This window comes from Bufo bufo, chromosome 1 (genome assembly GCF_905171765.1).
Source record: "Bufo bufo chromosome 1, aBufBuf1.1, whole genome shotgun sequence".
Classification (NCBI taxonomy): Eukaryota; Metazoa; Chordata; class Amphibia; order Anura; family Bufonidae; genus Bufo; species Bufo bufo.
In genome coordinates this window covers 210600287-210627698 of record NC_053389.1, presented here as the reverse complement: position 1 = coordinate 210627698, position 27412 = coordinate 210600287, and the positions used below count along the sequence as shown (strand labels likewise).

Genomic DNA, 27412 nt, shown 5'->3' with positions numbered 1-27412 from the left:
CCTGCCGGATCCGGAAAAACGCAAGTGTACTGAAAGCATTTGAAGACGGAACCGTCTTCCAAATGCTTTCAGTGTTACTATGGCACCCAGGACGCTATTAAAGTCCTGGTTGCCATAGTAGGAGCGGGGAGCGGGGGAGCAGCATACTTACAGTCCGTGCGGCTCCCGGGGCGCTCCAGAATGACGTCAGAGCGCCCCATGCGCATGGATGACGTGATCACATGGATCACGTGATCCATGCACTTGGGGCGCCCTGACGTCACTCTGGAGCGCCCGGGGAGCCGCACGGACGGTAAGTATACTGCTCCCCCGCTCCCCACTACACTTACCATGGCTGTCAGGACTTTAGCGTCCCGGCAGCCATGGTAACCACTCTGAAAAAGCTAAATGTCGGCTCCGGCAATGCGCCGAAACGACGGTTAGCTTAAGGCCGGATCCGGATCAATGCCTTCCAATGGGCATTAATTCCGGATCCGGCCTTGCGGCAAGTGTTCCGGATTTTTGGCCGGAGCAAAAAGCGCAGCTTGCTGCGGTATTTTCTCCGGCCAACAAACGTTCCGTACCGGAACTGAAGACATCCTGATGCATCCTGAACGGATTACTCTCCATTCAGAATGCATTAGGATAATCCTGATCAGGATTCTTCCGGCATAGAGCCCCGACGACGGAACTCTATGCCGGAAGACAATAACGCAGGTGTGAAAGAGCCCTAATACAGAATGATGGATCATGTGACGGACCATGTGATGAGCACAGTGACATCATCAAAGGTCCTTTAGCCAGGTCCTGAAGAAAGTAGAAAGAAGAGGAGATCCGCTATGCAACCAAGAGGATGGGGCGAGTTAAAATTTGTTTATTTTTTTTAACCCCTCAATGGACATTTTACTATGCATTCTGTATTAAAAATGCTATTAATTTCCCTTATAACCATGATATAAGTTATTTTTCCTGTGCGGTGAAAGTCATAATGAAAAAAAAAAAAGCAAATGATGAAAAAGTCATATGTGCCCCATGATGGTATCAATATAAACCACAGCTGCAAAAACTAGACCTAGAACAGCTCTGTAGACGAAAGTTTTTTGTTTGTTTTTTAAGCAGTAAAACAAAATAAAAGCTATAGAAATTTAACCACAGAAAGATTTTTCTTTACTATTTTTCAATACAAGATTGGGAGCTATGTGAAGAGAACATGTATGACATTATGGGTCTGGGAAAGCAGAAAGTAAAATATGAAAACGCAAAACTTGGCCTGTCCTTAAAGGGTTAAGGGGAAAACGAGTAAATACAGCCCTAGTCACATCATAAGGCAAAAAAAGAAAAACTATCCTGTCAATAAACGCAGGTGTGAACGGGGCCTCACTTTTAGCTGCGTCTTTCGAAGTGCAACAAAGAAACGCAATAAGAGAAGGGTGAAGGTGGTGATAGCTGCGGCTAGTTTCCCGCAGCCTGTGACGGGCTCGGCCGCGCAGCACGTCAGTGCCGGTACCGCAGGCAGGCAGTTCCTGGTTCCTGTGACGGAAATCCTCCCTCCTCCCACACACAAGGCCTAGTCCACATCACCGCCTCGTCCGGACCAGTCACCCCGGCAATCAGTGCCCCGGCTCAGCATGAACATCTTCAGGTTCCTGGGGGACATCTCCCACCTGTGCGCCATCATCATCCTGCTGCTGAAGATCTGGAAGTCCCGCTCCTGTGCCGGTAAGACGCAGTGCAGCGGTGTGCGCTACGTGAACGGGCAGGGGCCGGATCACCGGGCTACCGGACGGTCAGCGAGTGTCCCACCGGGGCCTGTGCGGGCGGTCATAGCGGATTCCTCTTCTGGGAGGGAAGAGCGGCTCTGATGACGTGGCGGCTCAATGTAGGAAGGCAACTGATCTGCCTGTTCCAGATTCCCTGCTGCTCCTGATCCCGATGCTTTCCAGGTCTCCCCACTTCCTGGTCCCTGTCAATATGTGCCTGGCTACTAACCCACTGCAGCCAGGGACTGGCCTCACCGCTAACCCATGTCAGCCAGGGACTGGCCTCGCCGCTAACCCATGTCAGCCAGAGACTGGCCTCGCCGCTAACCCATGTCAGCCAGGGACTGGCCTCGCCGCTAACTCACTGCAGCCAGGGCCTGGCCTTGCCGCTAACCCATGTCAGCCAGGGACTGGCCTTGCCGCTAACCCATGTCAGCCAGGGACTGGCCTCGCCGCTAACCCATGTCAGCCAGAGACTGGCCTCGCCGCTAACCCATGTCAGCCAGGGACTGGCCTCGCTACTAACCCACTGCAGCCAGGGACTGGCCTCACCGCTAACCCATGTCAGCCAGGGACTGGCCTCGCCGCTAACCCACGGCGGCCATAAATACATACTGTATGTATGATCTGCTAAAAATACAGTATTTCAGTTATTAATACCCCTTTAAAGGGAACCTGTCACCGGGATTTTGTGTATAGAGCTGAGGACATGGGTTGCTAGATGGCCGCTAGCACATCTGCAATATCCAGTCCCCATAGCTCTGTGTGCTTTTATTGTGTAAAAAAAACGATTTGATACATATGCAAATTACCCTGAGACGAGTCCTGTACGTGAGACGAGTCAGGGACAGGACTCATCTCAGGGTAATTTGCATATGGATCAAATCGTTTTTTTTTACACAATAAAAGCACACAGAGCTATGGGGACTGGGTATTGCGGATGTGCTAGCGGCCATCTAGCAGCCCATGTCCTCAGCTCTATATCCAAAATCCCGGTGACAGGTTCCCTTTAAATTTTATTTTTGGCCCTTGTCATTGGTTCAGTCTGGCAATGTGGCCCCCAACCAGTTGTGCACCCCTGGTTTAAAGGGTAACTGGCGCTCCCAGCATGGCTGGGGACAGCACAGTGCCTGGGCGGGATTGTGTGCCAGTGCAGTCGGTGGCGGGATGTGAGGAAATAGTGATGCGGCTGTGGACTGCCAGTGAGGCTTAGCGGTACATTACAGGCAGACCCTTATTGTGTTTGGCGGGGGAGCGGTCAGCTCGGCCTGCCACGGGTGCTCGGGTATGAAGGTGCTGGCAGTACTTTTATTTCAGCACCAGGGCACCATGAAATCTTTCAGGCTGAGCCTTCATGGTGATTGGAGTGACAGCGCTGTGACAGTACACCTAGTAGTGGACGATGACTACTCTCTAGGCCGCTGGTAGAGAGTGACAGCGAGTCTTCTGACGCTGCTCTCCTCAGACCTGCGTTGGTGATCATATTAACATGATTCCCAGTGCTAGGCTCCGGTTTGTTCGCTCCCCGCCCTCCACTGCTTGTCTTGGGTCCATCCATGTATGACAACACTGCAGCCAATCACTGCGTCATGTCAAGTGTGGAGTGAACAAACCGGGATTGAGGGACCCAACAGTCTGATAGGTCTGGAAATGAGTGCAACCCCTTTAAGAATAGGCCCCCTCGGCTCCCTCTCATGGCACTTCTGGACTTACTATCTTCTAACAGAGGCTGCAGCCGCCCTTCTGGTACACGTCCCATGCTGCATCTTCCAAATCTTGGTGCCACACATGTATTGTGGGCATCTGGATGATCTGGAGGGGTCCAGACCCGTGGTACGGCAGCCTGGGCGTACAGTGAAGGCACATGTCATTGTCCTCTTCAGCTGTGCGGTCCATGCTGACTGTAGGAGTAAAGTAAAATATATATATATATATATATATATTTGCAAGAAAAAGTATGTGAACCCTTTGGAATGATATGGATTTCTGCACAAATTGGTCATAAAATGTGATCTGATCTTCATCTAAGTCACAACAATAGACAATCACCGTCTGCTTAAACTAATAACACACAAAGAATTAAATGTTACCATGTTTTTATTGAACACACCATGTAAACATTCACAGTGCAGGTGTAAAAAGTATGTGAATCCCTAGACTAATGCCATCTCCAAGAGCTAATTGGAGTGAGGTGTCAGCCAACTGGAGTCCAATCAATGAGATGAGATTGGAGGTGTTGGTTACAGCTGCCCTGCCCTATAAAAAAACACACACCAGTTCTGGGTTTGCTTTTCACAAGAAGCATTGCCTGATGTGAATGATGCCTCGCACAAAAGAGCTCTCAGAAGACCTACGATTAAGAATTGTTGACTTGCATAAAGCTGGAAAGGGTTATAAAAGTATCTCCAAAAGCCTTGCTGTTCATCAGTCCACGGTAAGACAAATTGTCTATAAATGGAGAAAGTTCAGCACTGCTGCTACTCTCCCTAGGAGTGGTCGTCCTGTGAAGATGACTGCAAGAGCACAGCGCAGACTGCTCAATGAGGTGAAGAAAATACGCCTTCTGGAGTGGCCCAGTCAGAGTCCTGACCTCAACCCGATTGAGATGCTGTGGCATGAGCTCAAGAAAGCGATTCACACCAGAGATCCCAAGAATATTGCTGAACTGAAACAGTTCTGTAAAGAGGAATGGTCAAGAATTACTCCTGACCGTTGTGCACGTCTGATCTGCAACTACAAGAAACATTTGGTTGAAGTTATTGCTGCCAAAGGAGGTTCAACCAGTTATTACATCCAAGGGTTAACATACTTTTTCCACCTGCACTGTGAATGTTTACATGGTGTGTTCAATAAAAACATGGTAACAGTTAATTCTTTGTGTGTTATTAGTTTAAGCAGACGGTGATTGTCTATTGTTGTGACTTAGATGAAGATCAGATCACATTTTATGACCAATTTGTGCAGAAATCCATATCATTCCAAAGGGTTCACATACTTTTTCTTGCAACTGTATATGTACCGTGTTAGCCAGTAAATAAGAGATGAGAAAAGATTGAGAATACTAGGGATGAGCGAGGCAAGCTTCAGATCCTAAATCCAAAGTCGCTTCGCTCCAATCTTCGTTTTGGGGCTCATTCAGATGGCCGTAAGTGTTTCGCAGTCCGTAAATTTTTACAGATCTGCAAAACATGGATACCAGCCATGTGTGTTCTGCATTTTGTGGACTGCACAAGGCAGGCACTATATAGAAATGCCTATTCTTGTCTGCAATTGCGAACAAGAATAGGACATTTTCTATATTATTTGCGGGGCAACAGCCTCAATAGTGTCACTGGGCATGCGCCGAGCCCAGTGACGTAATCAGAGCGCTGTTGCCTTAGGAGCCGGAGTATTCTACAGGCGCAGGCACTCGGCGATACTGCGCCTGCGCGGGATTTCGGAGGCCAAGAGAGGAGGACGCAAGGATGGTGGGGTGAATAAATTACATGACGTAGCGGAGGGGGCGGCGCCGTTCGGCAAGTATGTGGGAGTACATTTATTTCTTAGGAGGCGTGCTGGGCTTGGGAGAAAGGCGGGCTGGGCACTAGAGGAGAGGAATAACGCCCCTCTGGGCACCTTGAGGCTTAATTAGCATATCAGAAAAATCGCTTTTTCATCTGAATGAAAAGTTGAATAAAAGAAAGAGGACACATGCAGGAATGAAGGTACTTTATTGCACATTGCTATGTTAACAGTTTTATATGGTCAAAATAGGTTACAGATTCCCATTAACTCAGGATACAGGATAAGTAATGTATGTGGTTTCACCAGCAGGATAGTGAGTGCAGCTCTGGAGTGTGATATACAGGATGTAACTCAGGATACAGGATAAGGCCTCTTTCACACTTGCGTTGTCCGGATCCGGCGTGTACTCCACTTGCCGGAATTACACGGCGGATCCGGAAAAACGCAAGTGTACTGAAAGCATTTGAAGACGGAACCGTCTTCCAAATGCGTTCAGTGTTACTATGGCACCCAGGACGCTATTAAAGTCCTGGTTGCCATAGTAGTAGTGGGGAGCGGGGGAGCAGCATACTTACCGTCCGTGCGGCTCCCCGGGCGCTCCAGAGTGACGTCAGAGCGCCCCATGCGCATGGATGACGTGATCCATGTGATCACATGATCCATGCGCTTGGGGCGCCCTGACGTCACTCTGGAGCGCCCGGGGAGCCGCACGGACGGTAAGTATGCTGCTCCCCCGCTCCCCGCTACACTTTACCATGGCTGCCAGGACTTTAGCGTCCCGGCAGCCATGGTAACCACTCTGAAAAAGCTAAATGTCGGCTCCGGCAATGCGCCGAAACGACGTTTAGCTTAAGGCCGGATCCGGATCAATGCCTTTCAATGGGCATTAATTCCGGATCCGGCCTTGCGGCAAGTGTTCCGGATTTTTGGCCGGAGCAAAAAGCGCAGCTTGCTGCGGTATTTTCTCCGGCCAAAAAACGTTCCGTTCCGGAACTGAAGACATCCTGATGCATCCTGAACGGATTTCTCTCCATTCAGAATGCATTAGGATAATCCTGATCAGGATTCTTCCGGCATAGAGCCCCGACGACGGAACTCTATGCCGGAAGACAAGAACGCAAGTGTGAAAGAGCCCTTAGTAATGTATGTGGTTTTACCAGCAGGATAGTGAGTGTAGCTCTGGAGTGTAATATACAGGATGTAACTCAGGATACAGGATAAGTAATGTATGTGGTTTCACCAGCAGGATAGTGAGTGCAGCTCTGGGTGTGATATACAGGATGTAACTCAGGATACAGGATAAGTAATGTATGTGGTTTCACCAGCAGGATAGTGAGTGTAGCTCTGGAGTGTAATATACAGGATGTAACTCAGGATACAGGATAAGTAATGTATGTGGTTTCACCAGCAGGATAGTGAGTGTAGCTCTGGAGTGTAATATACAGGATGTAACTCAGGATACAGGATAAGTAATGTATGTGGTTTCACCAGCAGGATAGTGAGTGCAGCTCTGGGTGTGATATACAGGATGTAACTCAGGATACAGGATAAGTAATGTATGTGGTTTCACCAGCAGGATAGTGAGTGCAGCTCTGGAGTGTGATATACAGGATGTAACTCGGGATCAGTACAGGATAAGTAATGTATGTAAACAGTGACTCCATCAGTAGGATAGTGAGTGCAGCTCTGGAGTGTAATATACAGGATGTAACTCAGGATAAGTACTATATACAGTATAATGGGGCAGAGTGGGAACGTAGTTGCTCATGCACACAACCTTTGTTGTTACACAGATACTGACCATGTGTTTTTTTGTGGCCCAGACATAGAGAAAAAATCCTTTTGTGTGCCTGAGCTCTTAAAGTGGCCCTGGAAAAAAACTAAAAGAGGACCTAAGCTGTAGGCGGGACCAAATTGACAGAAGGCTGGGAAACACAAGTAGGCAAGGACAACAGGAGTAGATGGGACCAGCAATACTGTAGTGCAGCACAAAATACTGCCGCCCCTGCTGCAGTATTCAACCGTATCACAGTCCTGAGGACCGCAATACAGCTGAATTCAGAGGGGCACCTGCGGCTGCCGGCCAAGTGCACATGTATTTGATGCGTCTAACATTATTACTACTAGGTGGAATCTGGTTGCTATGGGCAACTAAGCCAGTTTTCCTTTCCACCAGTTTTGATAAATCTCGCCCAGTGTTTCCAAAAGCAGGACAGTGAATGCAGCTGTAATAGGTGGTACCTTTGTTTCATCATCCAGCAGCAGCCACTATGATAGATTTGTTCTGTCCAGTCTAAGTTTGCACTTCAAAAGCAGTAGTAAATCTACCCCAGTGAGTCCATCAGAAGAATAGTGCGTTAGAAAGGTACATGATGTGAACTGTAGTGAAGGTAATCGTCTTACCAGTGTCTGTATTTGTGAGCTATCCCCTCCCTTCTGATCCACAGCAGTGTCATGTGACTAACACTGACTTTCCAAATAAGGCCTCATGCACACGGCCGTTGTTTTGGTCCACATACACCACTCTGTGTGTTGTCCGCATCCGTTGCTCCGTTCCGTGGTCCCGCAAAAAAAAAATATAACATGTCCTATTATTGTCCACGCTTTGCAGACAAGAATAGGCAGTTATATGTAAAGGCTGTCCGTGCCGTTCTGCAAATTGCGGAACGCGCACGGACGCCATCCATGTTTTGCGGATCCGCGATTTGCGGACCACAAAACACACCACGGTTGTGTGCATGGGGCTTAACACAGCATCTTATATGTGGACAGGAAGTCAGTTTCTCTCTGTATTTCTATGGGAGCCTCAAAGTCAGTCTCATAGGAATGAATAGAGAAGGAACTGAATTCCTGTCCTGTCAGTTGGGGATCAGAGAGTTGGTCACATGACACAGCTGAGGATCAGATGGGAGGTTATAACTCACAAATACAGTCACTGATAAGAAAAATACCTTCACTACAGTTTATATTATCTACTTTAGTAACATAGTACATAAGGCCGAAAAAAGACATTTGTCCATCCAGTTCGGCCTGTTACTCTTTGAAAGTGGGAATATGCTTTTACATTGTGGAATTATATACCATTCTGGGTCAGAGGAAAGCTGGGTGATGACACCATTTGGGTTAGGGGACGGAAACAACGGTCATGATTAAAAAGAAAAGTAAGCCTTTACAATAGTACTGCAGATCATGCTTATATTTCCAGTTAATGTTGTAGATATTTTATTGGTTTAGAGTAACCCTGTATATTGCACTGGTCCTGTGGAATCTCGTACCATTCGCAGCAGCAGAGAATCCAGCCAGTTCAGTGGATATTACACCACGTGTCATCTCTAAGATACAGAAAACACAAGGCTGCATTCCCTATAGTCCATTATATGCCGGGGCTAGTGGAACCGACTCGCAGAAGCTCAGGAGGCTAAAAAAGCACAATACTTTGGGTAGGGCTAGTGCCTTTAGGCTCAGAATTTACAGTAAAGACATTTCCAAAAACTTTTGATGTCATAGTGCCATATCAAAGGTTATGATTATTTGGGGTCAGAGTGCTGAGACCCCCGCCAGTAGCCAAGATGAGAAGTTAGAATAGCTCAGTTGAGTGCTATCTCTCCTCACTGCTGATGACTGCCTCATAGACTTTCTGTTGAGGCCATCTTTAACAGTTAGGAGAGACTGTGCTACTTCTGGCAGGGCCTAATAGGCTTCCATAGATGGCAGGCTTGGAAGCCATTGCCAATCATGTTGCAAAAGGAGACCAGTGGGGGTGCCAGTCACTGTGACAAGCACCTTATATGCCGTCATCTGTATTGACCATGGCATCTAGGGTTAAACTTTAAACAGTGGAGAATGGAGTTATCGCTCATCCCAGCCATGGAGCTAGATCCTGACTAGATGAGCTTTGGATGCTACATCCGAAGTCGCTTCTTATAAAACCTTAGATTAATACTGTACGGAGATCCGTCTCTGTACAGTATTAGGGCTCATGCACATGACCATGTCTACCCCCCCCCCCCTCCATGGCCGTATTGCGGCCCGCATACAGCAAGTCCGCAATACATGGGCACTGGCCATGTGCATTCTGCATCACGGACCCATTCACTTGAATAGGTCCGCAATCGCGGAGATGCGGAATGAAGGCACGGATCGGAACCCCACGGAAGCCCTACGGAGTGCGGTGCGGACCAGCAATCAGCATGTGGCTGCCCCACGGTCTATGCCCGTGCATTGCGCACTGCAATTTGTGGTCCGAACCCCGGCCACGGAGCCCTTACGTTCGTGCATGAGCCCTTAGAATGTATGGGCTCTGATGATCCGAAGTCGGTTATTCGCAAAGTTGCGCGAGACTTCGTTGAATAACAGCGGTAGTTGATTTTTAAAGTGGAAAACCACTTTAAAACTTGGAACCAAACTCCGCTTTGGTTCTGACTGAGGTACCAGTCGAAACCAAAGCCAAGTTCAGTTCCAAGTTATAAAGTGGTTTTTCACTTTAAAAATCAACTACTGAAGTTATTCAAGGAAGTCACGCGCGACTTCGTGAATAACTAACTTCGGCTCATCGGAGCCCATACATTCTAATACTGTACGGAGACGGATCTCCGTACAGTATTATTCTGAAGTTTTGAACTAAGCGACTTCGGATGTAGCATCCAGAGCTCGCTTCGCTCATCACTAATCCTGACTGTCGGTTACACTGTCAGTTCCCACTGAGATTGTACAGGCACAGCTTCTATGCCTGTGCGATCAGGATGACTTTACTGCATTCTGCATCATGTATACCCACAGATGATGTACATGTAAATAGTTTTGCGTTAAGGGGTTAAAATATATCTGGGCCAGCAACCTTTGGCACTCCAGTTGTTGTGAAACCACAGCATGCTCCATTCATTTGTATGAGAGTTCTTGCTGGGAGTTGTAGTTTCAAAACAGCTGTGCCAGAGGTTGCCTACCCCTGTAACATAACATGTACTCAAGGGGTCTTCCCGCTAGAATATACCTCTGGGACCTGCTTCTATCTCCAGAACGTGGCCCCATGAAGTGAAGAGAATGCAGCTGCGCATGCGGAACCGCACGGTGTTCACTGCTATGGAAGTTCAGAAAATATCTGAGCTGGCTATTTCTGGCACTCCCATAGCAGTGGCTGCGCTTGCGCTCTATTCACCTCTTTCATATTTTGGCTATTTTTTGGAAGACCCATGAAAGTCAATGGATAGGAAGCCACGCGTATGCAGTGTTCTCTCCTCCACTTCGGTGGGATCTGCACCGATCTGGCACTGATGGCATATCCTATCAACAAGATATCAGTACCCCTTTGTCGTCTTCCAACCCACTAACTCTATGGTATGGGTACTAGTAAATGAGTATACAGGATATTGGCCAGTTCTTCTTTTTGGTAGATCTCAGTAAGTGATGGTTTTATCTTCCTTTTTGGATTTCCTAGACTATATTGATCACACTGGTAAGCCTTCTGCCATACCTGGCAGCACTTCAGCGTGAATGAGTATGACATGCACAGAATAAAGATATATACTCCAGGAGCCATTAACTGTGCCAGTCGTACTGAGGAGGCTCTGGGGATATTAACACTAAAGCTGCTTTGATGAAGAGGAGCGGCCCATCCCCAGCCGCATACTAAGAAGGTATTCTCAAGGAGTCCTAATTGAAATTTATATTGACGAACAGGTTGTTGAATTATATTTCAGATATTAAACAAATGTTGTGGAACATGAAAGTGTCAGGAACATTTTTCTCTTTGGGGAAAGGCCCTCCCCACACAGCGTACAAACCTGCCATCCTGATATAATACACAGCATAGGGTGAACAGAACAATGTGCGAAATCGGCAAAGCAGGGAGGATGATTTTCTCTTTGTAGAACACAGAGATTATAGGAAGAGGCGATGAGACTGGACGCAGTAGAAAAGATGACTATTCACGTTCATTTCTCTATTTTAGGCATCTCTGGGAAGAGCCAGATCCTGTTTGCGGTTGTATTCACCAGTCGATACTTAGACCTGTTCACTAACTTTATCTCCCTCTACAATACCTCTATGAAGGTAATGCTTCTCCATTATGTTATTGCTTTTATTGGGCATCATTACGTGTAGTTTTTGTATGTTTTTGCAAGAATCGCTTTAAAAAAAAAATAGAATACAATTTTCAGTGTGAACCAGGGACGTTTTCAATGTATGAAACCTGCTGTAAGCTGTCTCTAGTGCGGGCAGAGACTTTTATCATTTAAAGGGTTTGTCCAAGAGAACCTGCAGGAAATGTTCTAAAATAACGAACCAACCATCCCGTTACTACCCTGTGTTCACTTGTCCGGCACCGATGATGTCGCGTACATCCAGAGGAGCGCTGCAGCCAGTAACTGACCTCGGCAGGTGTGGTACCCCCTTAAGCAATTGGCATTAATCATGTAGAGAAAGTTAAGGGGGTATTCCCACCACATACAATGGGGGCATATCACTAGGATATGCCCCATTGTCTGATAGGTGTTGGTCCTACCTACGCCGAGAACGGAGCGGGAAGAGTGGTGGCTGGGAATCCCGGGGTCCGGCCACCGCCAAGCGCTCTCCCCATACAAGTGAATGGGAGCGCACCGCGTGGCCACTGCTCCCATTCATTTCTATGGGGCCGACGAAAATAGCTGAGCCCTCCATAGAAATGAATGGAGGACGGCTGCACATGCATAACTTTCCATAACAGAGCTGGGACCCACACTTATCAGACAATGGGGGGATATCCTAGCAACATGCCCCCATTGTCTAAGATGGGAATACCCCCTTTAATACAAGGCACTTACTAATGTATTGTAATTGTCCATATTGCCTCTTTTGCTGGCTGGATTCATTTTTCCATCTCATTATACATTGCTTGTATCGAGGGGTGACGGCCACTGCTGCAGCGCAGATACTAGGTGGCTGAGACATGAGCTATGCACACTCCCACAGTCCTGGCCACAAGAGATGCTGTAGTGTGCAAGCATGGATACCGTGGCTGGATTCCAAGATGGTCATAACTAGGGTTGCACCGGGTATGGAATTATCGATACCCAATCAATATTTTTGTACCGGTATTGATTCAATACTGGAATTCGCCTACTGCGCAGCCTCGTATCACAGAGCATGGCACGCGCTGCTCTCAGCAGCACAGGGGAGAAGGAAGCAGTCTCTCCCTGAGGGGTCAGAACCGACATGTACCTCAGATAAATCAATGGGCCTAGACATACAATATGCAACGCCTACCCAAACCAACCCAATAGCCCCCAGAAATGATACCAAAATATTCTCATGTGATCTATCATAAATCTTTATTATTACAAAAAATTAATGGACAAGGTGAAAACAGAAGAAACGGGGAAGGAGATATCTGAATCTCCTCACTCCTGATCCCCCTGATAGAGGGAATCGCACAGGTACTAAGCTGAATGTAATAATGATGTAAAACATGTCTAGATCGCCCCCACAATGCACAGTGTGAATACGAAACACTATCACTGTGCAAAAAGATAATAGCTGATGGTACAACGGAAATATACACACGATGAATGCGGCCCATATATAAAGCCGGAACCATGTCCAGTCAAAAAATGACACAAAATAGATCAAAGGGTCCGCATGTCAAAGTGTGTATAAAAAGGGGGCTGCAAGTGACCACAGCTGCTAGCTGCAATAGACACTAGTGCAACATACATCAACACAGGCCCACAGTAAATATGTCAGTGAACATCCAGAGAAGATACAACTGCATGCAGGTGGTTTGGGGCGATCTGTGCGATTCCCTCTATCAGGAGTGAGGAGATTCAGATATCTCCTTCCCCGTTTCTTCTGTTTTCACCTTGTCCATAAATTTTTTGTAATAATAAAGATTTATGATATATCACATGAGAATATTTTGGTATCATTTATGGGTTGGTTCGGGTAGGCGTTGCATATTGTATCTCCCTGAGGCTTTAACTGCCGCTGATCGCAGCTCCCTGTCATAGAGGTCGGGTGTCGGCTATGTGATGATGCCACCAGCACCTGCCTTCTGTATGTGTATTAAACGTTAATTATCTTCATTGGTGGCGCAGTGCGCCCCCTCCAGTATTAAAAACATTGGTGGCGCAGTGCGCCCCCCCCCTCCAGTATTAAAAACATTGGTGGCGCAGTGCGCCCCCCCTCCAGTATTAAAAACATTGGTGGTGCAGTGCGCCCCCCCCCCTCCAGTATTAAAGGGTTTCTATCACTTTGTTTCACCTATTTAGCTTTCAGACACTAGCGATCCGCTAGTGTCTGCTTTATCTAACCATCCTAATATAAGAGCTTATTGTCCTGCCGTTTAGCTAAAAAAATAACTTATATAGATATGCAAATGAGCCTCTAGGTGCTATGGGGGCGTGATTAGCACCTAGAGGCTCCGTCTACCTTAACAAACTGCCGCCGCCCAGCGCGTCCCTCCAGCCCGCCCATCTCCTCCGGAATGCGATGCTCCTCGTATTCGGCGCATGCGCAGTGAATGTCTGATCGCTTCCCTGCTCAGACATCTCCACTGCGCCTGCGCCGATGACGTCATAGTGCTCCGAGGAACAGGCGCAGTGGAGATGTCTGAGCAGGGAAGCGATCAGACATTCACTGCGCATGCGCCGAATACGAGGAGCATCGCATTCCGGAGGAGATGGGCGGGCTGGAGGGACGCGCTGGGCGGCGGCAGTTTGTTAAGGTAGACGGAGCCTCTAGGTGCTAATCACGCCCCCATAGCACCTAGAGGCTCATTTGCATATCTATATAAGTTATTTTTTTAGCTAAACGGCAGGACAATAAGCTCTTATATTAGGATGGTTAGATAAAGCAGACACTAGCGGATCGCTAGTGTCTGAAAGCTAAATAGGTGAAACGAAGTGATAGAAACCCTTTAAAAACATTGATGGTGCAGTGCGCCCCCCCCCTCCAGTATTAAAAACATTGATGGTGCAGTGCGCCCCTCAGGTTTGTAATGATTGGTGGCAATGGCCACAGGGTCCCTTCACTCCCTCCTTATTGATGGTGCAGTCTCCCTCCCAGACTTGCTGACCCGCCCCATCTCTGGCTTCACTGCAGTCCTCTGCTGCCGCTGGTGACTTCTGCCCACTGGATTTCGCGCTACAGACCGGTGCATGCGCAGTCCAACTACCTGTTTCTCTGCCCAGGCGAGGGACAGAACAAATAAAGGTACCATTGTAATGAGGGCAAAGGAGTCTATAACCTGATCTGAGCGGTCTAAAAGGCTCAGATTAGGTGATAGACTCCCTTTAAGTATAAATCACCCCCTTTCCCAATTTTACATATAAAATATATAAACAAAAAATAAGTAAACATACTACATATCGCCACGTCCGAAAAGTCCAAACTATAAAATATTTTAATAATCTCCTATGCAGTGAACGCCGTAACAGAAAAAAAAGTTAAAACTGCGCGATTCGCCATAAATTTTTTTAGGCACCTTGTCTCCCCAAAAAATAGCATAGGACTGTTTGATTATGGGTCGGACGTTCCATAAAGTACAGAATGCACGCAGCTTTTTTGGTGTTTAATTTTTTTTCGCAAGGTATCGAGTATTGCAATACTTTTTTATGGTATGAAAATCGAATCAAAATTTTGATATCGTGAAAACCCTAGTCGTAACCCCTGGATACGAGCAGTGTATAATGCAATGGGAAAAATGAATCCAACCAGCAAAAGGAAGCAATATGGATAATAGTACATTAGTAAGTGCCTTGTATTAACCTTATCTACATGATTAATGCCATTTGCTGAAGTAAGACAGCCCCTTTAAGCCCCAGGAGATATGGGGCTCTGTGGCAGAGGAAGGACTTTGACTGTTGTAGAGATAAGAAAAAAAAAAGTGTGGTGTAAAGAAATATTACGAAATAAGTGAACTGTGGCCCTGGAGCCTGTTTAGATTATTATCTATTAGTTGTACATTATTTCTATTATCTATATTATCATATTAATGTATTCCACAGTGTAAGGTTTCTCTTTTTGTAATTTTGTGTAATTTTCCTCATGTAAGTTGTTAACCTACACCAGTCCACAGCATGGGTCATCAGTGTCGGGTCTGTGAGGCCCCGCCTCTGGCACTAAGTCTATTGGACTGCTGAAGACGTCTGAATATAGCGCTTGGCTATCCCCGGCAGTCTCGTAGGGTTTGAATTGAGTGGCAGTGTCCATGCTCGACTGCTGCAGGTCCTCCTTTCTTGTGATTGATGGGGGTCCTGTCGGTTGGACCTTACTGATCAGACACTTATCACCGGGACAGTCCCATTAAGGACATTCTGTCACCATTCCCATAAGGGGTCTCTTACAAGCCCTAAAAACCAGGGTGGATTTGATTTAAATCAAACTGATTTTAAATCATGATTTAAATCACTAGTCAGTAAGGCTTGATTTAAAGAGGACCTTTCACTTGTAAAAACTATGTGAACTAAGTATGCTGCCATGTAGAGCGGCACCCGGGGATCTCACTGCACTTAATATTATCCCCGGGCGCCGCTCCGTTCTCCCGTTAGGCCCTCCGGTACCTTTGCTCCTTAAGTTATAGTAGGCGGGTCTTCCCTTGTCCTCTGGGCGTCTCCTTCTCCTAGGCTGCAGCGCTGGCCAATCGCAGGTTTTTTTCTCCCAGGCTGTGAGCTGCGATTGGCCAGCGCTGAGGACAAGGGAAGACCCGCCTACTATAACTTAAGGAGCAAAGGTACCGGAGGGCCTAACGGGAGAACGGAGCGGCGCCCGGGGATAATAGTAGGTGCAGTGAGATCCCCGGGCGCCGCTCTACATGGCAGCATACTTAGTTCACATAGTTTTTACAAGTGAAAGGTCCTCTTTAAATCATAGTTTTCTACATAAAGACTACCGTATATACTCGAGTATAAGACAAGTTTTTTGGCACATATTTTTGTCTTATACTCGAGTCTAGGTCTGTATTATGGCAACTTACATTGCCATAATACAGACCATGACATGTTGGGGGCCAGAGAAGCTGTTACTTACCTTTTACAGCTGCTCCGGTCAGCTCCCAGCACGTCCGCGCGGCACCTCTGTTAAGCTCCCAGTGTAAATCTCGCGAGACACGCGGGCCGCGAGATTTACACTGGGAGCAGACCGCGAGATTTACATCGGCAGTAAGTACCGGCCCCTGCACAGCCTTCCCTCCCCCTGGACAGCCCCCCCTGTTAAAGTTATTGTTTATACCATATTGTTTTTCTTTTAAATAAATATTCAAAAACCTTTAACCTACTGATGCCTCAATTAATGTAATTTTATTGGTATCTACAAGGGAGTGCAGAATTATTAGGCAAGTTGTATTTTTGAGGATTAATTTTATTATTGAACAACAACCATGTTCTCAATGAACCCAAAAAACTCTAATATCAAAGCTGAATATTTTTGGAAGTAGTTTTTAGTTTTTTAGTTTTAGCTATTTTAGGGGGATATCTGTGTGTGCAGGTGACTATTACTGTGCATAATTATTAGGCAACTTAACAAAAAACAAATATATACCCATTTCAATTATTTATTTTTACCAGTGAAACCAATATAACATCTCAACATTCACAAATATACATTTCTGACATTCAAAAACAAAACAAAAACAAATCAGTGACCAATATAGCCACCTTTCTTTGCAAGGACACTCAAAAGCCTGCCATCCATGGATTCTGTCAGTGTTTTGATCTGTTCACCATCAACATTGCGTGCAGCAGCAACCACAGCCTCCCAGACACTGTTCAGAGAGGTGTACTGTTTTCCCTCCTTGTAAATCTCACATTTGATGATGGACCACAGGTTCTCAATGGGGTTCAGATCAGGTGAACAAGGAGGCCATGTTATTAGATTTTCTTCTTTTATACCCTTTCTTGCCAGCCACGCTGTGGAGTACTTGGACGCGTGTGATGGAGCATTGTCCTGCATGAAAATCATGTTTTTCTTGAAGGATGCAGACTTCTTCCTGTACCACTGCTTGAAGAAGGTGTCTTCCAGAAACTGGCAGTAGGACTGGGAGTTGAGCTTGACTCCATCCTCAACCCGAAAAGGCCCCACAAGCTCATCTTTGATGATACCAGCCCAAACCAGTACTCCACCTCCACCTTGCTGGCGTCTGAGTTGGACTGGAGCTCTCTGCCCTTTACCAATCCAGCCACGGGCCCATCCATCTGGCCCATCAAGACTCACTCTCATTTCATCAGTCCATAAAACCTTAGAAAAATCAGTCTTGAGATATTTCTTGGCCCAGTCTTGACGTTTCAGCTTGTGTGTCTTGTTCAGTGGTGGTCGTCTTTCAGCCTTTCTTACCTTGGCCATGTCTCTGAGTATTGCACACCTTGTGCTTTTGGGCACTCCAGTGATGTTGCAGCTCTGAAATATGGCCAAACTGGTGGCAAGTGGCATCTTGGCAGCTGCACGCTTGACTTTTCTCAGTTCATGAGCAGTTATTTTGCGCCTTGGTTTTTTCCACACGCTTCTTGCGACCCTGTTGACTATTTTGAATGAAACGCTTGATTGTTCAATGATCACGCTTCAGAAGCTTTGCAATTATAAGAGTGCTGCATCCCTCTGCAAGATATCTCACTATTTGACTTTTCTGAGCCTGTCAAGTCCTTCTTTTGACCCATTTTGCCAAAGGAAAGGAAGTTGCCTAATAATTATGCACACCTAATATAGGGTGTTGATGTCATTAGACCACACCCCTTCTCATTACAGAGATGCACATCACCTAATATGCTTAATTGGTAGTAGGCTTTCGAGCCTATACAGCTTGGAGTAAGACAACATGCATAAAGAGGATGATGTGGTCAAAATACTCATTTGCCTAATAATTCTGCACTCCCTGTATTTTTATTTTTGAAATTTACCAGTAGCTGCTGCATTTCCCACCCTAGTCTTATACTTGAGTCAATCATTTTTCCCATTTTTGTAGGGTAAAATTAGGGGCCTCGGCTTATATTCGGGTCGGCTTATACTCGAGTATATACGGTAATTCTTGCTGGTATAACTTATAATATGCAAGTAGATGAAGATTTTTAGAATAACAACTTTTCATATAGGTTTGATTAGGTTGATTCTGTATTCATAGGTTTGTAGAAGTTAGGATTAAGGTCTTTTTCTCAACTCTATTCATGTTATAACATTTTTGCTGTGAAGAAGAGGCATGTGATCTCTGCTGAGTCAAATTCAGTTTTGAGAACTGCAAAAGTAAACCAAGCATCTGTGATAATATCTTGTAGGCAGAGAAACTGCCCAGTAATGTTACAAAAAGCTCTGGAAGAGCATGACATTGTGAATGGATTAATGGAATTTATTTACCAAAAAAATTAAGCATCTACAGCCTTGTTCTACATAATTAAAAAACGAATCTTTATTTTATGATGGAATAACCTTTGGATGGTAATATATTTTCCTCAAAAAGCATTTTATATTAAAAACAAAATCTTTTTTTTTTTTTTTTTTTTTTAAATCATTGATTTTTATCCACCCTGCTAAAGACCCAATAGAATAAAAATGACTATGCTACCATACACTGCCTCACTAGACTGTATTATTAGGTATCTGGTGTGGAATCCAGTTGCATGTGTCATTTTCTAAAGTTTTGGTAATGGATTGTATTGGTTAAAGGTTTATTCCGGTTGCCCAGAAATGAACGGAGTGGCAGATCAGGCAGGCGCTCCATTCATCCAGGGGCAGCCAAGTACAGTGCTCAGCTATTTCTGGAACTCCTATAGAGATGGATGGACTGGCAGTGTGCATGTCCACCCTGGCGCTCTGTCCATTTCAGGGGGCTCTGAGAGGTACGGGGTGATCGTCCTTGTGATTGGTGGGGGTCCCAGCAGTAGGGCCCCACTGATCTAATAGTTGTCGCCTATTCACAACTGGAATACCCCTTTAATTATGAAGCTGGAAATGTTTGGTGGAGGAAGGTGCTTGCTCTCTACCTCATCTTTGGTGTCCTAATGAAACATCTCTGTTCCAGCTTGTATATGTTGCTAGTTCGTATGCCACAGTATGGATGATCTACAATAAATTTAAAGCGACTTATGATGGGAACCATGATACCTTTCGTGTGGAGTTCCTTATTGTTCCTACGGCTATTTTGGCTTTCCTTGTTAATCATGATTTCACTCCTCTAGAGGTAAGTAGCTATACTGTATTCATACGTCTTTATTGTCTTGCCCTCTACCGTTATATACAGCACCGTCATCACCTTCTGCTCATTTTTTATTTCTACAGTAAGAGTTCTTGATGTTATATAAATAGTTAAAAAACGTGAACCGACGCTCACTAATTGAGTATCAAACAATACTGTATTATTATAAGGCACACTGAAACACACTTGCCTTTCAAGCTGTAGTGTGAGTCTTTTTTGTGTTTGATCTCCTCCAAAGAGATATATAGGAACTGATCCAAAAGTTTCGGCTTCTTCTAACCTCAACATACGGCTCCGGCTGGTAGCACGCACGTGCAGGGAAAAGCTACACTGTAACCAAGAAGACGGGTATTCAGTGCCTCCTGAGTCCACACTTCCTCCAACGCGTTTCGGAATACTCAGATTCCTTCATCAGGGATACGTGCAGTATCCCTGCACGTGTGACGTCACACTGAATACCCCTTTTCTTGGTTACAGCATAGCTTCTCCCTGCACATGCGTGCTACCGGCCAGAGCCGCACGTTGAGGTTAGAAGAAGCCGAAACCTTTGGATCAGTATCTATATATCTCTTTGGCGTATCCACAGGATTTACCTGAGATATCAGATAATTGTTTGTTGTAATTGATAATTGGAGAGGGTGCGGCAGTTGCAGAGAGAGCAGAGCCTCTAGGTGTAATGGCAACGCCCTTGTTGCTCCTAGAGCCTCATTTGCATATGAACATGGGACCAACACAGATGTCTTCAGCTGCCAAGTGCACATGTAACAGGTCAGCCAGTGTCATAGGGACAAATCTGTTAGATGCCCTTTAAGAACTTGGATCCTTTGTGTGCATCGCTCTCCATTCACTGCTCCCGACTGTGCTGTCTTAGGGCTTAAAAGGTCAGAATCAGAGTTATCTCTGATGGCTGCCAATGCAGTAGGCACAGCTTCTGAGCAAGTGAGATCACTGTCACATATATGATAGGTCATCAGTATGAGAGAGACGGATGTATGACTCCTGGCACCCTTGCCAGTCGCCTGTTTTCACAAGCTCCGCCGCTGATATCAGGCACCAGAACTACAGAGCTCTTTCCACTGTGTAGTGGCTGTGCCCGCTTGCTGCAGCGCTGCGCCCGTTCATGTGAAATGGAAGCAGAGCTGCAGTAACCAGCCACCGCACAGTGAGCTGTGCAGATCTGGTGCCTGTTCCGCATCTTTTGAAAAAAGCTGATGAATAAGTACCTCCTGGAGATGTACTCCGGTTGGGCATGCGTGTGGCCTCTTCATTCATTTCAGTGGAAATTCTGGAGATAGCCGAGTGCTCAGGAACTCTTATAGAAATGAATGGAGCTGCCATGCGCATGTGCTATTGGCCGTTCTGTTCAGAGTTTCTGCAGGGAGTACAGGGACCATGTTCTCGTGATGGGTGGGGGTCCCAGCAGTAGGACCCCCATTGATCTAATAGTTATCATCTATCCTGTGGTTAGGGTTTAACTGAATCTAACTGGAATACTCTTTCAACCCCTTCCCATGTAAATTGATGTCGGTAGTCGGGCATTCAAAAATGGTGCCTGTCCGCTCGCCAGCAGAGCGGCTGCCGGGTGCCTGCTGTTTTAAACCCCGGACTAATGTATGCTATCGGCGAGAACGTTGATTGCATACATTTAACCCCCTCAGATGCCGTGCTCAAAAGTGACCACGGCATCTGAAAAGTTAAAGACCGGGAGCGCACGTTACTGGTCGTGTACCAGCTTCCCCCGGCGAGGATCGGGGGAGCTGGATATAGTATGCAGCAGCCTCTGTACTTAGAAGTGGCACAGGACGGCCGCACATTAGTTCCTATAGGGAGCCTGTCTCTGGCAGGGCTCCATAGGAACTTAGTGTAAGTCTCATGAGTGCTAATGCAACCTAGTAATCGCTTCTTATAGTTCACTAGAGGAACTATTAAAAAGTGTAAAAATAAAATTTTCTAAATATTAAAAAAAATTTACATTTTTATCACCCCATTCCCAAAAATTAAAGTACATAAATAATTTTAAAAAACATTATGGGTATCGCCGTGCAAAAGACCATACGTGCAAAAGACCATATTAAAATAAAAACAGAATATGGCAATGCAAAGAAAAAAATTATTTTTATTTTTATTTCTTTTTTTAGCATTAAAATGCAAGAAAAACTATACATAGGAGTATGTGGTATTGTTGTAATCATACTGACCCGGAGAATAAAAGTAACAGATCAGTTTTACTGCATAGGAAACTGCGTAAAATAAAAACCCATAAAAGTGCATCTTGTTCTGCAAAAAACAAGCCTCATGTGGCTATGTGAACAAAAAAATACAAAAGTTTTGGCTTTGGGAGGGCTGGGAGTAAAAAAACAAAAATGGTAAATCATCCAGTCGGGTTAAGTCAGAAAACAATACAACTTAAGGTACTTTCACACTTGCGGCAGAGAGATCCGGCAAGCAGTTCTGTCGTCGGAACTGCCTGCCGGATCAGGCAAAACGTAAGCCAACTGATGGCATTAGTAAGACTGATCAGGATCCTTATCAGTCTTAAAAATGCCTGATCAGTCAAAAAAAATGCATTGAAATGCTGGATCCGTCTTTCCGGTGTCATCCGACAAAACGGATCCGGCATTTATTTTTTTTCACCTTTTTTTCAGTCTGCACATGCGCAGACCGGAAGGACGGATCCGGCACTAATACATTCCTATGGGAAAAAATGCCGGATCCGGCATTCAGGCAAGTCTTCAGTTTTTTTCGCCGGAGATAAAACCGTAGCATGCTACGGTTTTCTCTTTTGCCTGATCAGTCAAAATGATTGAACTGAGGACATCCTGATGCATCCTGAACGGATTAGTCTCCATTCAGAATGCATGGGGATATGCCGGATCAGTTCTTTTCCGGTATAGAGCCCCTGTGACGGAACTCTATTCCGGAAAAAAAGAAAAACGCTAGTGTGAAAGTACCCTTACATCTGTAAATGTCATGTAGGTATACTAAATATCTATAATCTACCATTTATTTCACAGATTTTGTGGACATTTTCCATCTACCTGGAGTCTGTTGCAATTCTGCCCCAACTGTTTATGGTCAGCAAGACTGGGGAAGCGGAGACCATCACCAGTCATTATCTCTTTGCTTTGGGGATTTATCGTACCCTCTATCTCTTTAATTGGATTTGGCGTTACCAGTTTGAGGGATTCTTTGATCTCATTGCCATCGTTGCAGGACTTGTACAGACTATCTTGTATTGTGACTTCTTTTATCTATACATTACCAAAGGTGAGACTGAAACGTGGAGTTTGTGGCATTTAAACTAACAGTTCAGAAATGAGATACAACCAATGCAAGTGCACCTGGAGTATGTTGTAAATTGCACCAGATTTTGGCGCAGTTTGGCACATTTTTGGTGCATCTTGTTCAAGAAATATCTACTGTGCCCACCTTGCCAAGGGATGTGGCCTGTTAGAAAAGGGATGTTACTTAGCGGGAAGGGGGCATGGCCTGAGATGCAACATTTTGCACCAAAATTGCACACAATTTACACATAAAATTCTGTCCCACCAATAGTTGGTATAAAGTTACTCAAAAGTGTCTAGCCATGCACCAAATTTATCACCCAGCCTGAATCAATGTGGTTCACGTGTAGTCTAGACAGACTGCCTTAATGCTACCTCTAGGGTTAGTAAATCTGCCCCAGTATTCAATATTGTATTTGGCATATTGTGAGAATTTCTGTTAAAGGAACGCTAAATTTAGAAATTAATCCTAAAAGTAGAAAAAAACTGCATGCTCTTGAAAGTCTCGTGGAAATCTGGCAGAGAACACAGATCCGAAATAATTTCCAGGTTCAGTAAGCAGGGGGTTTTGCCATATGGGAGGGTCTGGTGTCCTACCACAGGCGGTGGGGAGGGTTTCTGCTGCAGCCAGTTGACTAACATCCAGACACATGTATACAAGGAGAAAGGGGAAATAGATGGTCTGTAGGGACACATACAGTATTCTTGATTTCTGGGATTTGTTGTGTATTTTCTGCATTTAGTATCCCTTTCTAAATTACATGAATCCATTAAAAGAGAGTTAAACTTTTCCGGTGTTGCGTTTCCATCCTAGGGGCTCAATACCGGAAAAAACTGATCAGTTTTATCCTAATGCATTCTCAATGGAGAGCAATCCGTTCAGTATGCATCAGGATGTCTTCAGTTCAGTCACTGTACGGTTTTTGGCCGGAGAAAATACCGCCGCATGCTGCAGTATTTTCTCTGTCCAAAATTCCGGAACACTTGCCTGCCTTTAAAAATGCAATACCAGATCCGTTTTTCCAGATGACACCGGAGAGACGGATCCGGTGTTTTAATGCATTTGTTAGACTGATCCGCATTCGATCCGTCTACAAATGCCATTTGTTTGCACACGGATTTCCGGATCCGGCAGGCAGTTCCGCCGAATCTTCACAACGCAAGTGTGAAAGTACCCTTAACTAAACTAAACCTTTCCATAAACTTTTAATATGTTGTCCCTAATATCTGTCTAATATACTTTTTTAATTTTCTATTTTTACTACACTTTTCCCTACCTGAAGCTGCATTCCCTGTGCGCTTAAAACTCTATTCTCTGTACACCGCTGAGCGGTGTATGGAGTACATTTTATGAATGGGCAGCAGCAGTGCTGTGAGTACGGGCAGGAGCGCATATTGCTGCTCCTGCCCATAATCCCTGGAGGATCACTAACTCTGTACCCTGTACCCATGTACTAAGACAGGATTAGCTGAGTGGAGGGGGCTCCTGCTTCTCTCTAAGTTGAGAGAACTTACAACTGACATGCAGTATGCGCTCCTGCCGGTACTCACAGCGCTGCTCTGGCCCCATTGATAAAATGTGTACTCCGTACACTGCTGAGCAGTGCACAGTGCAGCTTTAAGTAGGAAAAAGTGTAGTACAAATAGTTTTATTAGGGCATTATGGAGCACATATTGAAAGTTTATGTAAAGGTTTAGTTACTCTTTAAACATCAAATATAGAAATGTGATGCGCAATTACTGGCTGCAACAACCTCCAGTGGTTGGCTGCAGCATTGCATGCGCAGAGACTGGTCTGAGCTATGGAGTCTCACCCGATTAGCTTTGGCAGAAACTAATTTAACTTGTCAGGGCTGTAAAAATAGAATATTTGCCCCCGATCCCAATGTATTTGTATAGAACGTTCACATTTTTGAAACTTGAAAGCAAGGGACTTTTATTGCTTTTTTGCTGTTTAATTGTGGACATTTGCCTGTTTGACTAGTAGAATTTAAGCTCCGTTGTTTTCTTCTCCTTATTTTAGTCCTAAAGGGAAAGAAGCTCAGTTTACCAGCATAAGAAGACGAAGCATACACTGTCCTCTTCTGCAGTGTATCCGTTTCTCTGTGAGGAGCCGAATGACTAAGGGAAAGATGAATATTACTTAAAGTATAAACTCCAGGGCGGAATGACACAAAAGTGAACAAGAGCTGCTTTTCATTTCCACTACTCCTCAAGAAATACTAAAGGAGGGATTCCTGAAGAAAATTACCATTAAGCTGACTGATACTTTCTTAAAGAGACTGGACTTCAGTTCGTCAGCTATTTGTAGTTTGGGCCTTGAGAATCTAACGAGACACTTTCAAATTAGAATTCCCTTTCTGTCTTTTTTCTGATTGTCTTTTATTTCCTATCCCGTCTTTTGCTGGAGATGTAACGATTTCTAAAAATCCAAACTTTTTCCCCTTTTTTTTTAATGTGGATTAAAGCTTTGTTATAGCCAGTGTAGCTGGGGCCTCTCTTTCTTTGATAACAGAATCAAATAAAAACCTCTTGCCTTTCCCCTTTTGCAAACTACAGGTGTTTAAAAAAATGGGTAAATTGAAAGTTCAGCTGTATGTTACTCACTACACAGATATCATGTATTTTTGGCAACAACAGCACCAAGAAATTGAATTTTTGAAATATTTGACTGCAGTCTTTCTATGCAATCTTCAATGTTTTATACTCATTAAATGATGTTAACTATTGCTGCCCTCCTTTTAATTGCGCTGTATCTGCCTATTTACACTTACACTCATGATTTCTTTACAGTACTGGGGAGTTTTGCTTTTTACTTTGTGGTAGAAAAACTTTGGAACATGATCACATTTTTATGCAAAAGAAACTGGTAAAATAAGGTGAAAGTTAAGTTGTATACGCAATAATTTCATTTTTAGAGGTTATAGAGTACCTGGACCCTTCAAAAGACCATTTCCATCCACCATGACGGCCTCTGTAGGGACAGGAACACAGAGAGAGAGTTTAAATTGAGCCTCCCACCCACTCCCCTCAGTGTTTCCTGTCCCTACATGGGGCAACACAGAGAGAGGCCTTCCTGGCTGGGAGGTGAAGATTTAACTTTATTTATTTTTTATTTCAGACAACCCCTTACCGCCTCCTTTATGGTTTTGAATATGAGGTCTCTCCTTTTTCTATTCCCCTTTGATCCTCCCGTGGCATGAGGCTAAGGCTGGACATAGGGTAGAGGCAGGGTATCCGCTCCGGCTAGTCCGGAGCCTGTTTACCCCAAGAAAACTGCCACATCTCCTACCTTAAAGGGATTCTGTCACCAGGATTAACCCTATTAAACTGGCTGACATTAGTGATGTGCTAATGTCAGTAGACCCTAACTAGCCTATTTTTATGCTTATGCGCCCCTTACTGCATAATTTTAACTTTTATTATATGCTAATTAGCCTCTAGGAGCAGGGGGGACGTTGCACCTGCTCCTAGAATCTCTGTTCGCCTACCTCTTTCAAAGCTCTTGTTCACTTGATTGACAGGGCCAGGCCAGCTTTGGTCTCCTCCTGCCGGCGAAATCTCGTGCCTGCGCCGACCCTTTCAGTATTTGGCGCAGTGAGTGAAGAATGCTCGCCGGCTGCTGGCTTCCTCACTGCGCCTGCGCTGAATACAGCCGGCATCGCAGAGAAGAGGGAGGATAGAGCTGAGGAAGAGGGAGGAAAACGTCTTTTTTTTTTTTGTGTTAACCAAGTGCTCACGAATTGGCTGCCGGCGCAAGACATGCACACCGGGCATGTCTTGATTTCCCTTACTTTTTAGTTGGTGCACATGGGTAAAGGCACTCAGTGCCTCGGCTACTAGAGACTGAGTGCTCACGCACCCGCCGCCTGCGCAGGACATGCGCTTTGGAAAGCATCATCTCGCTGATTTTCTAAGTTGGAGCGCAATGACAGCTTATGCATGATGTCATAAGGACACCTCCTCTGCCCTGCTTTGATTTGTCAACAACAAAATAGGGAGGGCAGCTATTCCAATTCTCTTGCGTTCTCATTTCTCATTTGGTGTAGCTTGATTAACAGCAATTGGCTACCACACAAATCAATCACAGAATTGCAGCATATATACCTGCATCATGTCTGTGGTCTTAAATTCTGCCCAAACCCCTAAAGAAGCCAATGATCTGGTGAAACATGTTGGGGGGAGAGTTGATTGTTTTAAACAATTGTTGTCCACTCCAATATTGCTTATTAGCTTAGAAGTCCTTGTGTGGGACATTTTCATTCAATATAGCAAGGTTTTTTGAGCTAGGTGGAGCGCTTAGCGGTAGGGTTGAGCGAACCCGAACTGTAAAGTTCGGGTTCGTCCCGAACTTTAGAATTTTTGGACCCCTGACCCGAATATTTCAGTAAAAGTTTGGGTTCAGTGTTTGGCGATTTCTTGGTGCCTTTTGAAAGGCTGCAGAGCAGCCAATCGACAAACGTTTAACTCTGTGCCCTTAGAAGCCATCACAGCCATGCCTACTAATGGCATGTCTGTGATTGGCCAGTGCAGCATGTGACCCAGCCTCTATATAAACTGGAGTCACGTAGCTCTGCTGTTACTAGTGTAGGGAGAGGATGTGGCTGCTGTGAGGGAGAGAATAGGAAAGAAACTTTAATCAGAACTGCAATTGAACTCGGCGATCTACATAGATTTAGTTGTGTGGGTGCCGTGCACAATCTTTTTACCCTGCCCTGAGCCCAGTGACAGAGAAA

General features: G+C 45.3%; 1 protein-coding gene across 1 annotated transcript; it reads left to right on the top strand.

Annotated features, from left to right (window-relative positions):
- The first annotated feature begins 1290 nt into the window (after window positions 1–1290).
- KDELR1 (KDEL endoplasmic reticulum protein retention receptor 1) lies at window positions 1291–25405 on the top strand. The gene is made up of 5 exons (XM_040434816.1): window positions 1291–1698; window positions 11191–11291; window positions 19219–19377; window positions 22407–22659; window positions 24700–25405. The coding sequence occupies exons 1-5, from the start codon at window positions 1608–1610 to the stop codon at window positions 24732–24734; spliced, it is 639 nt and encodes a 212-aa protein (XP_040290750.1). The 5' UTR covers window positions 1291–1607; the 3' UTR covers window positions 24735–25405.
- Window positions 25406–27412: the final 2007 nt, after the last annotated feature.